Below are 16,379 nucleotides of genomic sequence, written 5' to 3'. Positions count from 1 at the left end.
AATATGTTTTATAAGAAGTAACATTGTCGAATTCTGAAAGTTTTTGAATAATCCGGCTCACGTTAATCGCTTAATAGTTTACATAAATCTACATCCTTAATTAAAACGGTACTCAGGTTATCGGTAATTTAGAAATCGGAAATAGAGTAAAAGACCACTACCGGATATCTGAGAGCATTTTCATTCGAAAGAACATTATTAATGATTTCGAACTAAACATTGGACAAATGCAGGCGTCATTCGGAGAAAAAAAACCTTCCCTTTAATGCAGAGGCGTCTCGGGGAGGGGGGGTGCGGCCCGCACTGGGTGACACCATTTAGGGGGGTGGGGGACACCAAGACAAAAAAACTGCAAGATATATAATAGAATAATTATGTTTTTGCCAGTTCAATGAATGGTTACCATGACTTAAAATGCAAACTATAGAGAAGACAGTGTTATACCCAGCTGTATTAACAATCGATTATTAGTATTATGTGAACAACTGTTCTAACCCTTACTACACTCTGCTACATTCTACAACATCTCATCTATAGTATTCTCCCCCACTCTGTGCGGGGTACTGTTTTGGTATATTGGGTGTGTATTGTGTCAGTCGAGAATGTTGTGTCGCAGGCTCTTGTACTACAGGGTGTGGAGTATCAGTGTGGGGTTTTGTTTGGTGTTCTTAGTGTCGTGCGGGTTGCGGTGGCGTGTGTTGTGCACGGTATTATCTCCCCTCTGCTTTTCTCTCTACTTTAATTTTACTAAGCGCAATTATTTGTTTTTAATCCAGTGACAGTGTTTCTTCCAGCATCGCTTCGGGGAGATTACCCCCCCCCCCCCCCACCCGCAGAACAAAATGGAATTTATATAGAAAATATATACTTTTAACAATGTCCACCCCCCCCCCCCCGGAAATTTTAGTCCGCCCCCCCCTCCCCTTGGGGGAAAAGAGTCTGGAAGAAACATTGGTGACAAATCATAGACACCATCACTAACGTAAACTTATACGCACTCGTAATCGTACACGGTTTCACACGTGTATCACGCACGCACGTACACATGCGCAAGCGTATCCACATGCACACACGCACATGTCAGGGGCGGAACTACCAACCCGCTTTCCGCCTGACCCCGCAATGCGGGCGGTCCCAGGCCGTTTAGGAGGCCAAAATCCGACCAAAACAAAAACTTAATTCTTGTCATGTTTTCCGTGGTGGTTTTGAAAAAAAAAAAAAAAAAAAGGTTTACTATGGCAATGATTGTTCTTCATAACGAACACACACTGTGACGTAGAAATTTTTTATTTTTTTTAAATCGACATGATCTGTAGTGTGAAAGATAGGCTAACGGTTCACAACTTCCAAAACTTATTGCCCTTCTTTGAATAGTTTAATAGGGATGCCAATAAAGTAAAGCTCATTTAAATAGTTTTATACTAAGTAAAGTTAAAAAGCAATTGCTTCTCTTTATCATTATTCAAATAAGACATACTAAAGTATGACATAGCTTTAGAAGTTAATAATATAAATACAAAAATAAAATCATAAAAATAAACAGAACGCAAGAAACCATTACTCTAATTTTTTTTCTTGGTGTCACCCCCCCCCCCCTAAATGGTGTTACCCGGTGCGGTCCGCTACCCCCGCCTCGCGATGCCTCTGCATTAGTCAAACTTCCATGTTTATATACTTTTGACCGAATACTTAATCTCAAATATATCTATTCACAATTTTCGGCAAACATGATTTGTAATTAGACGTTTTGTATTAGATCTATGTATAAGTAAACCATCGTAAATGAATGAAAGGAGTCTACAATTAAGAAAGAAATATTACTATTGTAAATCTGTATCAGTCCTCATAAGCCGATGATGAAAACCGTAATACTAAAGCGAACATGCAAGGCAAACTGACGCTGTAAATTACATGTCTGAGGCGAAAAAAAAAACACTTTTAAAACACGATTATTTCAGGTCCGAAATGAGTTTGGACATATTTTTGTTTGGTTTGTTGTCTTACAATGGATATACTTTGCAATGAAATATGTTAAATTACTGAATTAGAGAATAGATTGTTTTAAAATGTATTGAGGCAGGCTAATATTTATATATATGGGGACCCCAAATACTTTTTTTCGGGGGAGCATTTTTTTTTTAGTTCCGCCACTGACGCATGTACGCATACATGCTTGTATGCTCACGCACACAATATACGCATGCACATTTTAAATGTAAGAGCAGTTTCAAAAAGTTTCAGAGTTTTGTTGAAAAAGACAAATTGCAAACAAGGACTATAACCAGGTTTCATTGGAGACTGAAGGGACGGACTACGGAGTCTTCAATCCCTCGTGGTCCATTACCGATGGAGTGGATAAGTTTCACTCTTGGCAGTTGAGTTTCTTTCAGGCAACTTTACGGAGGATTGCATCACCCCCCCCCCTATCCCCGCCACTACCTGCCCAACTCACCAAGCACGTTCACTGCTTACCTTTGGACGGAATAGAAAGAAAAAAACCCATTAAATTAGTATTTAAAATGTATACTTAAATCGTTGTTCACCCCCCCCCCCCCTCCCCAAAAGTTCCCTCCGAGAAACACGCCTGAAAAAAAAAATCCTGCATCCCCTTTTTAGGGAGTTGGTTTTCTATATTCAAGTTCGACATAGGATGTCGATCGGCAGATGGATCAAAGTGTCGGGACTCGAACTAGCTGTCAACAACAGAGGCGTAGCGAAAGGGAGGTGGGGGGGGGGGTGGTACATATGTCCCAGGGCGCCGACCCTAGGGGGCGCCAAAATGGGTTGGAACAAAATTAAAAGCTCATTTTAGCTGCAGTTTTGCATTATAAATATAAAACATATATGGGGGGGGGGGGGGGCGCCAAATTGAAAGTTTGTCCCCGGGCGCCGGGAAGGGTCGCTACGCCTCTGGTCAACAACACAGCTCGGATCTAGTGGCGTCACTAGGTCGTGTGTCACCCGGTGCTGTCACTGGGGGTGGCACCCCCACCTCATCCTTTTTTTGTTTGGTGCCACAGTAAATTTGACAAATTTTGGATTTGGTGCCACCTTTTAAATGGTGTCACCTGGTGCGGACAACACCCCTCAACCCCCTCCTCCCGCCCCCGCCTTGTGCCGCTACTGCTCGGACTTGGTAGCGACGACTTGCCGTCCTTGGGGGTCACGCTTTTTCGGACGATTTTTACCTCCCCCCTCCCCTCCGTCACACATCGTCACAAAAAGCCAGACCCCCCCCCCTAAAATGACGTCACACCTCAGCCTACAACCCCCCCCCCCTTCAAAATTGCAGTTGAATTTTTCTTAAAACATCGATATTTTCCCGAAAATCTTGTCTGAACTCTGTCAAAATAGTGTATTTTAATCAATTCCTATTGCAATTTATTAAAACAGTTTTCTAAAACGCGAAATAACGTCTAAAATTCGTTTTCTAATATTGCTTGTTTATAATGCAAAAGTCTGACCCCCCATCGTCACACACCGTCACAAAATTACGGACCCCCCCCCTCCCCCCTGTGAGTGTGACATCATTTATGGACGACCCCTTGAGGCAAAAATTGAAAGAACATTACTGGAATTCCTCTTACCTCTACGGACATGCAAGGATTATCTATTTCTCCCCACTCTTAACCTCCTCCATAATACACTTAAATACAGCACTATTTCTTTTTTTTTTTTTACAATACCTTCAGATATTTTGAAGTATAAGCTGCATTACCCCCTCCCCCTAAAATTTATTTCAAACATCTCTTCGGCGAGGCGGGTGGGGGGGGGGGATGGAGTGCCCCCAAAGCTCGTCTACCGCCCCCTCCCCCTTAATGAACGAAAAGGAACTTACATAAAATGTAAGCCTATATATGTTTACAATGTCCGCTCCCCCCCCCCCTGGAAATTGTGTCCACCTCCCCCCTGAAAATTTCAAGTAACCCCTTTTCGGAGAAAAAATCTGAAAGAAACACTCCCCTGAAAACGCCTATAACCAATTGATCAACTCCCACCCCACACATTTTGAACGAACCTCATTACTACTTTTGTCTGTTGAAAATGTCATGTGACCTTGCAGTGACCCTCTTGGTTCACTAAGCTTTTTATCACCACTCTCAGATTAAATTCATGGCAGCTCAAAATGACCGCAATTACCATTGTATTTTACACTAGCCCACGGCATTTCCGGTTTTCAAATTCATGACCTTGAAATAGTGCAAGGTTAATGTATAAAATAATGTATTCTTGGGAGATTTGTACACATTTTGAGTGATGATTAGTTTAAACTTCAAACTGTAGAGAAAACTTTACACACTGCTGTGTAAGTATCAACACTGATGTGTGTGGACAGTGGACACATGAGACCATTAATTAAGCACGTGGACAGCGTGTCATTCCATTAGCGGTCAGTCAGATGTCACGTAGATTATTGGCTGAAATGCGAGACAAACTTACCTAAAACAAAAACTCTCCATAGCTTCTAAGGTATTAAATCTAGATCTATATAAATTTTGACGTATTTATTACATAAACGAGTGAAGGTTTAAAAAAAAGTATCATTTATCTGTCAAAAGTGAAAAGGATCATAATGTAGGTTAGATATCAGATTTCTATTTTTGATGATCTGGTCTGAATTATTTTATTACTTTTGACCTTTTTCAAACGCGATTTTCGACTTAAAGTTTAGCTGAATGTTTTTTAATAGGCCTATGAAGGAAAATTCTAAACTGTTTAATTTCTTGCAATGATAACTTCTTTTTTTTTTAAATGATCAAAATTAAAATAAAAAAATCAACAAGCTGCTAATGCGCTCAGACACTTTTGGAGCTCTTGCATCGCAGCCGCGCCCCCTAGCGAATTTTCATTCACGAGTGGAGTGTCCACTGCTTGCTACTTCATCAATATCACAATGAAAACATGGCGGTGATACAGTGTTGTGTTGATCCGGCTAGCAGACTAGAAAATTCCGATAGGAAAGTAATCTCAGCGTTTTATGCCCTGTAAGTTACAATTTTAAGTGGTGGAATGATTTATGTAAGTGTTGTTTAAGTTTTCTTTTTAATGTATTCGTTAGTTACCAAACGGTTCGTATCCTGCATCACGTCGGCAACTAACTTTTAGAAAAAGTCGCCCGAAGACCGTATTCTGTACCCGATTTTTGTGGTATATAGCCGACACAGATGTCGAGTGCGATATTGATCGGTCTGCGCTGAGAGCTGATTGATTTTTTAATATAATGCTGTCCTTCGTTCGTCTGCTTTAGGCATCACTGGACATATTTCGGCTATTTCTGCTTGTAAAATGTAAGAAAAAGATGAATGTTTTTGTTTTCATTCTTACATGATCTGGTACTGAAGATTCTGGCCCTTGCTTTTCATAATTTTACTTTTTTTCAGATAAAAATCTAACTAAATGAACTTATCAAAGACGGTGCCTATGGGCCTAGCCTAGGCTTAATTAGGCTCATAGTAATTAATTAAATATAAAATAAGCCTAGTCACTATGCCCCAATGGCAATTCAGTTTAGTTTGTGAAGTAAGCTGAACCAATTGAAGAAAAAAAAACTAGTCTAGGCCTAAGTAAAGTAAAAAAAAGTTTATAAAAAACTAAAAAAAACCCAACACATTATGGAAGGTGCTAATCCCCAGTATTCCAGTGTGTTTTGCTAGATAAATTATTAATTTAATATTAAGTTAATACAAGATCTGGTACTTTTAGCATAGGCAAAGAGTATATTAAGTGATGCTACAAGTGTCAGACAAAGGCTATGATGAATTCTTTAAAAGATGGGTGTGTTCGGGTCAGAAATTAAGGTTAGGGCTAAGGGTGGGGCTTGAGTCTGTGTTTGCAAAAAAAAATATATTATCAACAAATTATTGGTAGACCCTATTTATTTAGTTTACTACAAAAGTAACCTGAGGTGACTTTTTGATGAAGAAACTATTGTTGAAGCATAATCAAACATGATTTATATAATGAATATAATGACACATACCCCCCAACCTAAACCCACTAATAAGCAGGACATTGCTATCGCCAGTGTTTCTCCCAGACCTTTTTCTCCGGGGGGGGGGGGGGGGGGGGGGCACTTGAAATTTTTGGGGGGGGGGCGGACACTGTTAAAAGTATATATTTTCTATATAAATTTAATTTTGTTCGGGGGCAGTAGACTTTCTTCGGGGAGGGGGGGGGGGGGGGCAGAGCTCCCCGCAGAGATGGCTGGAAGAAACTGGCTATCACTTGGTCGTTCACAAAATATTTGATCAATATTTCATATAATGACATATACATATTTTATTATCTCATTTAGTGACATTTTGTTTTAGGCCTGCTGACTTTAATTGGATTGACATGTGGTATTGTTATACCAGGGTCTGATAATGGCACAATAATGGAATCTTCTTAAAAAGGGGTGTTAGACTAGAGTGGTAGTTAGCTAAATACAAATATGAATTGCTAATTTACCCTATACCAAACCTTAACCCAAGTCCCAGCATAAATAGCTTTAACCCTAATTTTCTGACCATATAATTAAACTTGAGATTACAATACTTTTAACAGCCTAGCACACCTATTTTCAAAATTCTATTGTCAGACATGGGTAGTACCAGTACTCCAGCATGTTTTTTTTTTTGTAGGAGGATTGTGCATAATTTTCAAGACTCAAGCTAAAAATTAGTTTTTATAATAACAATAACCTTTATAATAATTGTATTTATTATATATTCATAAAGTCCCCATCATGGTAATATAATTCCCAGTTCTCTAGAGTAGTTCCTATATAAGGTTAGAAATAAATAGTCCTACACAGAAATGGAAAAAATACCATCCGTCTTACTTATTATATTGTGTGTCAACACTATACTGAATACTGCCATACTTTTATTTGTCTCAAGACTTCGCCTATTGAACATAAGTTTAAAATATTTAAAGGTGTTTAATCACTGTTGATGACAGTACACAATTCCTTTGGTTTTAATTTTAATTCATGCCATGTTCTCTTTCACCTCAAGTGATTGTTCAAAAATGGACATACTTATTGGGTTTTTTTCTGGTACTGAACATTAATACATTATCTCAGAAGTAAAATTTCACATTTGTAAGGCTATGGTTAGCACTTTAAAAATGTGATATTTATAAAATAATTATATTTCAAAAATGTATTTTAGTTTTCCTAAATTTATTGATTTATTTCACCCTCGTCAGTCTTCATAAAATTAAAAACCTAACAGTAATGTCAGTCTCACACCTTAGATCCAACAGGATCCTGCGTTAATTTTATTTTTGCAGTCATATTTCATTACATGTTGATCAAAGCCTCCTTCTGTTTATCAAAGCCTAAAAAAAATTAATGCACAGCATTATAGTCTTTTTTTTTAAATTGTAAAAGGCTTCATCTAGTCCCCCTGGAGAACAAATATCACTTTTCATAAAGTAATCAATATTTATTGATTTTTTTCTGAAATTGTGTGGCTTAACAAGCTTGCAATTCTGAGCTTGTGTCTTAAAGATTTTGTTAAAGTATTAGAAAAGGACTCCTTTCTTTATGCTTGTTATTAAATACTGTAATGAGCGAAATTTATCATAAAGTCTATAGTAGCTAGGTGATTTAGAAGTATGTTGTTTTGTCACTATTTTATCAGCCAGTTTTAGTTAGATGAATAGCATTTGAGACTGTTTTCTTAATGTTTTAAGGGTCAATTGTGGCTTTTTTTAGTGGCTCATCTGGCATTTATGGACCTACTAGTTCATGGTACTGTTTTTCCAATGCTGCAATGGATTGTTTGCTGCCTATATATATATATATATATGTATATATATATATATATATATATGTATATATATATATATATATATATATATATATATATATATATATATATATATATATATATATATATATATATATATATATTACAATAATGGTTTTATACATATTAATGTATAAAACCATTATTGTAATATATATATATATATTTTTTTTTTTTTTTCATATAATATAAACATTTTAGAATTTCTGTTCATTGAACTGAATTTCTTTTTTTAAAATATGTTTATGAATTGAATAGTTAAAGCTGTATAGTTTTATGTTGTTATGGTGAGATGTTTACTTAGACAAAATGAAACTTTTTAAACTCTGCAAATGAAAAATAATTTTTTTTTCTTATTCCCCCCCCCCCTCTTTGTTTACAGATGAGCATAGTTTTTACAAATAGAATAAATGACATTTACATAGTGTTGTTTACATAGTTGCTAAACTATGAAAAACAAAACAACTTCCCAAGGGAGCCCCGGGCGTGCCAGCTCTAAAGCACCAGGAAAACCCCCTGGAAAAGCTGTCAAGGCTAATGCCCAGAAAAAAGCCACAGCTCAGAGATCCCCTTTGAAACTAAGGGCCAAAACAGAAAGATGCATATCTAAACGGACCAGGGATAAATCACCGAAAGCTGCTCCCAAGCATGGTGGGTCTACATTAAGTTCTGAGAAGGCCAAATCTCCCAAGTCACCAACATCTCCTAAAGGCAAGATGAAGAATTTGACACAGAAGAGATCAAACGATGTGCTGAGAGGGGCCAAGAGCAAAGCTTTGGCAAAGAAAAAAGCAGCCTTGAAACAAAAGGACATCAAGAAGAAGCTAAAAAAACTCACAAGCTCTAATAGTTTTTTGGACTTTTGGGGACTCACGGTTGTTGGGAAGAGAGAGGCAAGTTTAAATGCGAGCATGAAGGTGAATATTATGTATGAAAGGAATGTGCCCCTTAAGCCGGCTGTTAAGGCTCAACCTAAAAAAGCTACAACTGGTGAGGAGGGAGATAAAGATGACAAGGGAAAAGACAAGACACCTGCAACAGTGCCTTCAGAGGAATCAGATGAGAGCAAGAAGCCTAAAGTTGTTAAAAAAGATGGCTTAAAATTAAAAGAAAAACCTACCCCCAAAAGTAAAGCAACAGACCCCAGCAAGGAGAAAGCCAGCACCAAGCAATCCCCTGTTAAAGTTAAATCAAAAAGTGTTCCAACAAAACCTACAGAAACAAATAGGAAAAGAAAAAGCCCAGAGTACAAAATTTTCAAAGACGAACCCCCAGCCAAATGCAGAAAAACAAACCAGCTTAAATCAAATTCCAAGACAAAGATAGCACTTAAAAAGAAGAAGAAGAAAAAGAACTTCCCCTCTGGGCACCAGCTGAGCAATATCATTGAAAAGTCCCCAAGACAGGCCAGTCTCATCGCCAAGGCCATGATTGCAATGGAGCAGGAAGAGGAATCTGTGTTTGAATCCTCAGCCAGAACTCGGGTATTCGACTGGACAGAGCTCAGGTCCTATACTCAAGCTCCCACTCGACAGATCCAATGGAAGACTGGACTTGGCAATGCCGTTGTCAAGGTGACGGATGGTAAACCTACTGATACCTCCATCACAGCTGAGAAGGAAGAAAGCAGTGTAGGTGAAATAGACGTGAGTGGTCACCCTGAGGGTGGAGAAAATGGTGAGACACAACAGAGCACCCTGCTGAGGACACTCCACCAAGTAGGGGATACCAGGCTTCTTAAAGAATACCTGAGAGCCCAGAAAGAAGATTTCCAAGGCTCTGTTGATGTGGAGAAGTGCCCAACACCAGAGAAAGTTAAAATAGCTTCCCCAAGTCCTAAGAAAGTCACCCCTATACCCATTGAAGAAAAGCCCCAGAAGATTGCTTCCCCGGTCAAGCCTCAGTCCTGCCGAGTGGCCACCCCGATCCCCCAGTTTCCCATTGGTCAAAGAACTAGTCACATGACCAGCTACATCCATCACCCTATCCCCCAACCAGTGTATCCCCAGCAGCATCCACAGCCCATAAAAGTGACCCCCACGTACAACCCTCCAGCTTACATCTACCAATATGCAATGGACAGACAGCAAGGGGGTTTGTTTGTACCATCTAGTCCTTCACCATTGCCGTACAGTGTCAGCAGTAATGACATCAGTCATGACTTCTCTTCAACGTACACCCTCAACCATATGGGCAGTCAGATGATTGGGCGCCGTGCAGTTAATCCCTACCAGGCTAATTTTAATCCATCTATACATCTACCTGTGCAGCAAGTTGGTAAGGTTTTTCTTTTAATTCTTTTTTCTGTAGTAATTGATATATTTTATAGTAGGAATATATCCATTTCAAATCTTAATTTCACAAGTATTAACTAGAAAATATTAAACATGAAAAACTTATTTGATTATTTTAATAAACCTAAAGCTTACAGTGTATTTTTTAAAATAGGAAGTATTTTAAAAACAGTTACAGAAAAAAATATTTAAAGTTAAATTCATCTCCATTCCTTAGATTATATTTCAGTCATATTCAAAATATTAAAAAATAGCATGTTATCTTGCCACTTTTTTATATTGCTGTACAGCATATTGTTACACTGACAATGAAAAAAAAGCACACAAAAAATTTCATTGATTAAAAAAAGCTTAACATCTGAAGCCAATAGGATGGTTCATTGCACTCAATGAACTTGTACTTGACTAATGGGATTTTAATTGAAACAGATTTTACATGGTTCATTTGTTTATTGAACACATGTACATCAACAAAGTAGTTGGTGTTGACAACTTTTTATTTTTTACATCAGTAATCAAGACATTTGTTTTTGTTATGGGACTACTTCGTTAGTTATCTCTCTGCTTGCACTATGATGTCAATGAAGTTACTCCCATTTTACATTCTGATTCATTCTTGGTTACTGTCTTTGATTATAGACTGCAGTGTAATATAGGGCTGGTAAGTAGGTCACCAACCAGTTATGGCTCATGCAGGTTTTATTGAGCTGTAGTACTAGTTGGTTACCTACTTACCAGCCCTATAGTGTTGATACCTTTGTAGTTGTTAATATACTATAATCTTTTAATATTTACTCAAATCTGTAAATGTTTCTTTTGTTGTGTGCTTGCATTGATGCTATTTTTGTGACAATTTATGTTACAGCAGGATTCAACTACCCCCCTTACTACCCCGCCCCTATACAAACATTACCACAGTCCAGTGGCCCCTCCCTCCAGACTCTGCACCAGAGGTACCCCATCGTCCAGCCACAGTCAGTCATCCACGCCCTACAGCAGGACATGGGCTCCTACCAGCCCAGCTACCAGACCTACCAGCAAATGTCCGGCATGAACCAGGACACCACCAGCTGCATGCCACCGCCGCCACCCCCAGCTCATTCCCAGAGACCAAGTTCTATTGGTTCCTCTCCTATGGGACCAGCGTCCATCCCGCACCAGACCAACATTTCTCCCATTGAGTCTTTAAGATCCATGAACCCTATGGGAATCCAACCCATTGTGAAATCTCCAATGCTCGATCTAATGACGTCTGACAGACAGAACATGACGTCACACCGCCAGATGACACACCCGGTCTACAACAAACCACAGTTTTATCCCACGAACAAAGGCACGTGTTCGCCTGGTAAATATTCCATCAGCATCAACGGACTCAACACTTTCATCCCATTCAAGAAAGAAAGGGAGGAAACTCCAGAGCAAAACTGTGACTCCGTGCAGAGAAACTCGTACAATGACAATTCCCAGAAGCAGGTGAACCCTAGGCGGAGATCATCAGAAGGTTCGGACGTCTCCGACCTTCTGCACAGTGCCCATACAACCATGTATCAGATAGACGGAATGAATTCATCTGAGAGTGTACGAGAAACCCACCAGACCCAAGCCTCGGTCACATGCAATACGACCCTGCACAACAGCAGCCCAGCCAAAATCAGCATTATTGGTCACACATCATTCAATGCATCCTACTCTGTCTCATCTATTCTAGACATGCCTAGCTATAAAATAAAACCCGAGCCTGAACTCAAAGTGTGTGCAATGAATCATATCAGCCCTAGCAGTAGAAAATTAATAGACATACCACTGAAAGAAAACCTACCTGTTGTCAGTTTTGCCCCTGTCGGCCCTGAAAAAAGCCAAGAGACCCTGGAGATAAAAAAAGAAGCAACTATCAGTATTACAATCCCCAAACAAGACACTCCCATTGAATCTTGCACTCTAACCCAGCCAGATAAACCTGAAAATCCCAAACTTAAAAAAAACGAAGTCATTGTTATAGATGACACAGATGAATCCTCAGATGACGAACCACTGGCCAAGCTGGTCAAGAGCAAGTCATCAGAGGAAACCGAGCCATCAGCAGCGGATAACCCTGATCACCAGCAGCCAACAGAGCAGAAAAGTCAGCCACCTGTGACCTCCTCCCAACCTAAGCCTAAAGCCAAGCCCAAGCCAAAAGATGAAATTAAGATAAAACCTGCTGGCAAGAAAGCTGAAAAACACCCGCCCAGCGGCACCGTCTTGCCGAAAGGACAAAGTAAAGAAAAAAAACAGCCTGCCGTTAATAAATCAGACACCAACAAACGCGCAGTACTTAAAGCCCAGGAGGACAATTCTGCAGCTCCACCTGGTGTGGCTGATGAGCTCGCTAAGCCAGATGGTGAGGGCAAGGTGAAGGTCGGCTGTAAAAAATTGCTGGCCGTGGGGAATCCCAAGTCCAAGAAAAAAGTCAAAGCTGAGCCGGTTTTTCCTCTGACACCTCCCCGGGCTAACACTAACCACGGCTGGACTTGGGTTGGTGAAGGAGAGTTGAGGACCATTCCTAAGCTCACAATGGTAAGTTGTTTCTTTTTAAAAGATCTATTCTCATTTCTCACTATTCCAAGCCACTTTTACTTTCCCTACTTTAACTACTTAAAGTGTCATGTACCTATCAGGGCAGCCCAGTAGACAAGAGAGGGAACCAAATATGAGACTTTTGGTGCTATTCTGTGTGTTCAGACAATAATTGTTTAGTGTATTGTTGCTTTTCATTACCAATTGATAAAAGTAATTGAAATTTAAAAAAAAAAATCTCTTTAAACCTGGTTGTCCATGAGGCAGGTGTAGTTCACTTGTTTGTGTGACCTCTGAAGGGACAGTGTTGTCAACACTATGTCCAGCCAATTTATGTGACTCATAAATATTGCTGTTTGAATTCATGTTTAAACACTATTTGATAATTAGAGAGTCATGAAGTTCATAAATGAAAAAAAGATAAATTGAAACTTTGACCTATGTCTTGGTCAGTAGAATAAGAAGACAATGAGCAACTGAATTAGTCTTGTATTATAAAGCTTAGTTAAAACACAAGGATGTTATGAGGTGGGAGAGGGGGGGGGGTAAGTTGTGCATAGCAATAGCCAGTTCCATCACTGTTTCAGTCAAGGGAGGAGCAGGTGAGGATGAGGAAGTGTTACAAGGCTATGCAGCACACATCAGGGGAAGTGGTCTCTGTCAGAGACTGTGTTATCCTGCAGTCAGAGGGGGATGGTGCTGTCCCTTACGTTGCCAGAGTTACTGCTCTTTGGGAGAACCTCAATGGTTGGTTGTTCAATCAATTATTTCATTATGAATAAAAGCATACTTAATTTTTAAAATCTAACTTAAAATATATAATTTTACCCAAGATATAGTATTATATATAAGAATTCACAGATGCAATATTACAAATTATTTTAAACTAAATTTTTTTTGTTTTTAAATAATTTTTTTATGCTGTGTTGTTGTAGTTGTTACTATTGCGTGAGTAGCTAAATATTTTAAACAATTTTATAATAGGTGAGATGATGTTCAGCATGTTGTGGTACTACCAGCCTGAGCACACAGCTCATGGCAGGGAGCCTGAAGATGGGGAACAGGAGCTGTTTGCCTCCAAACACAGGGAGGAGAACAGCGTCGCTTGTATTGATGACAAATGTTTTGTCCTCATGTATAATGAATACTGCAGGTATAGTAGTTTGTTGTTAAAAAGTTTTGCACTTTACTGGGGTATCGACACATAGATTATTATATTTTACAGTAACTATGTAAATAAAAAACTAAAAACGGGGGAAAATCAGATAATCAATATTAATCATACTAACCAACATAAGAACAGACATATTCTTTGTCTAACTATTCTTACAGCAAATAATATCAACCGGCAAATTAACTTTGACGATATTCCCTTCTACTAGCTACCCCACCCAATATCAACCATTCAACTTAAGGGTCTCCTCTGATGTTGATTTCTGTATTTTTTGCTCCCTTATGGGTCAGCTCTCCCCAGCTAATTAGCTGCATCTGCCCAAAAGTTTGAACTATAGACATTTGGGTTAGCAATCATGTGCTTACCTGCCCGACCAATCCGACCGTTTAATTCCATCTAAATAAAATTTATTTTAGAAGATTTATTTTTCTATTTCTATCTCAACAGGTTGGAAGCGGAGGCTGTACGTCTAGAGCAGGGTGTCCCGTTACCAAGATGGCGGGCACAAATCCCAGGGATATCTGAGGAAGATAAAAAGTTCTGCAGGCCCAAACCCCCAGCCAACACTTGTGTTGAGAACATCTGGTTCTGCCGCTACGACTACGATGTCAGGAAGAAAGTCGTCAGGAAACCAAAACACAAGAAATCAAATTTGCGTTACAGAGCACCATGCAAGCTTGTTTGAACTTCCAGTCTGATTGGCTGACTTAAGTCATTTACTGTTGTTTTATTTATATAAACTTGTGTATTATGTAGGCAATTAATTTGCCTATTGCTTTAATTTTTAATGTAAAAGAATAATTTATATTTTGTCTTACAAAATGACAATGAATAGATTATATTGTATGAATTTTTACAATTCATTGTGTATCAAAATTTTAAAACTCAAAAGCTAATAAATTAAAACATAGAATAAGCTGCATATAAATGCTAATAATTCTACTTGTAAAATTAAATTTGGCTTAAAAATATTTATTTATTGTAAATAATAAGCATGATTTACTTACTGTGCATAGGTATTCAGTGCATTGTTTACTGTTTATTTCTATAGCATTTTGTGAGGTCAAACATTCACAAAGCATTTATACAAATTTTTACTAGAATAAGTGTGATGGAGGATAGAATCCTAGACTACACATTGCCTTGAGCGGTCAGTGACTGCTCTATGTAAAGGCAATGTAGTTTTCTTCATTAAATTATTGTAGCGTCCAGCTTTCTGTGCTGTAGCTTGACCTGAGTTGTTGACAGCATCAAGAAAGTTTGTAGAAACAAATGTAATTGTGAACAAAAGAACTGCCTGCAAAATTGATTGTATTGCTGTTTGGTTATTTGGCTGTGTCTGACAAATCTGACATGCGTGGTTTAGATACCATCTGACATGCGTGGGTTAGATACCATCTGACATGCTAATCTGTGGACTGATGTAGTATGATGGGGGGAACTTGTCAGATGTGTCTTGATGGCTGTGATGTCCTGGTGTTGGATGACGAAATGCTCTTGCAGCATGAATAGCATGTTTTAATATCACAGTTTTAGTGCATCATTTGTGTGGAAAATATTTACCCTCCTATCATTCAGACCCCAAATGCATGCTCCAAATAATTTATAAATTGAAAAAATGTTTTGCACTTTATAAAAAAATTCATTCCATTCTGATCAAACAACTATTTTTATGTGATTTTTTTTTTTTATATTTAAATTTTTTTTCCCACTCTGTATAGTCAAAGAAACTGGAGTCCTTTTTTGATTGAATAGAATCAGTGTCCTAGTTCAACAAAAAAATTTTGACTGGACATTCTTGATGTAAAATATCACCAAGTAACCTTGGCCCAAGCTGCTTAGGTTTGTGTACACAAGTCATGTTACTCTCAAGATCATGACTGTCAGCCATCTTAAAACTGTTGTACTTGGTCAATCTTTAGAGCAGACCAACTTTTACCTGTGTATGTGCTGTTATGTCTGATAGTCACAAGTTCAAATACTCCCTGTGCTTATTTTAACTTCATTTTTTTTTTTACTTTTATTTTACAAAAAAAAAACCCTAAATCTTAATCAGTTGTAACCATTGCTGAAGTTTACATTATTTTATTTGGCTTGGAATACTTAGCTGAATATTTGGGTAAATCATGCAGATGGTAATTGAATGGAAATGCTCTATCAAGATGTAGTCTATTTATTAAAAATGTATGTGCATAAATTAATAAGTTACCTACATGAGTTTATTGGTATATATCTATATAAATGTATATATATATTCATATTTATATGTATGTATATATGCATGCATTTATATATATGTGTATATATCTATCTATATATATATATACACACACACACATATATATGTATACATATATATGTATGTATAATGCTCCAACTGTGAGCCAATTTTTAAAGTGTGCTTCTACATTGTAATAAAGAACAGAGTATCTTATTGAAAGATAGAGATCTTCAGTTGTGTTAAATGTACATGTTTTCCATATACTACTGAAGCCTTTTGTGTAAATAATGTTTGGTGTAAATAACTTCATAATCCGGGTATTTTTTTTTCAGTCA

At 38.1% G+C, this 16,379-nt stretch overlaps 1 protein-coding gene across 3 annotated transcripts; it reads left to right on the top strand.

Moving 5' to 3' along the window:
- The first annotated feature begins 4,888 nt into the window (after positions 1–4,888).
- LOC131930771 (uncharacterized) lies at positions 4,889–15,875 on the top strand. 3 transcript variants are annotated; one of them, XM_059287387.1, is made up of 6 exons: positions 4,889–4,985; positions 8,179–10,073; positions 10,959–12,649; positions 13,237–13,396; positions 13,634–13,802; positions 14,271–15,875. In XM_059287387.1, the coding sequence occupies exons 2-6, from the start codon at positions 8,246–8,248 to the stop codon at positions 14,506–14,508; spliced, it is 4,086 nt and encodes a 1,361-aa protein (XP_059143370.1). In that variant the 5' UTR covers positions 4,889–4,985; positions 8,179–8,245; the 3' UTR covers positions 14,509–15,875. The 3 variants fall into 3 exon arrangements, with proteins under 3 accessions (XP_059143370.1, XP_059143368.1, XP_059143369.1); XM_059287385.1 differs by having other exon boundaries at positions 10,956–12,649; XM_059287386.1 differs by lacking the exon at positions 4,889–4,985 and adding an exon at positions 5,204–5,288 and having other exon boundaries at positions 10,956–12,649.
- The last annotated feature ends 504 nt before the right edge of the window (positions 15,876–16,379 follow it).

This window comes from Physella acuta, unplaced genomic scaffold, assembly GCF_028476545.2.
Source record: "Physella acuta isolate Inbredline_101_S28 unplaced genomic scaffold, ASM2847654v3 ptg001842l, whole genome shotgun sequence".
Classification (NCBI taxonomy): domain Eukaryota; kingdom Metazoa; phylum Mollusca; class Gastropoda; family Physidae; genus Physella; species Physella acuta.
This window is presented reverse-complemented; position numbering and strand designations above follow the sequence as displayed.

Bases quoted from the DNA above. Each gene is read 5' to 3' on its own strand.
- LOC131930771 (XM_059287385.1), top strand. From the start codon at position 8,246: ATGAAAAACAAAACAACTTCCCAAGGGAGCCCCGGGCGTGCCAGCTCT. The intron at 10,074-10,955 runs GTAAGGTTTTTC...TTTATGTTACAG, and splicing joins TCTACCTGTGCAGCAAGTTG to CAGGATTCAACTACCCCCCT. The intron at 13,803-14,270 runs GTATAGTAGTTT...CTATCTCAACAG, and splicing joins ATGTATAATGAATACTGCAG to GTTGGAAGCGGAGGCTGTAC.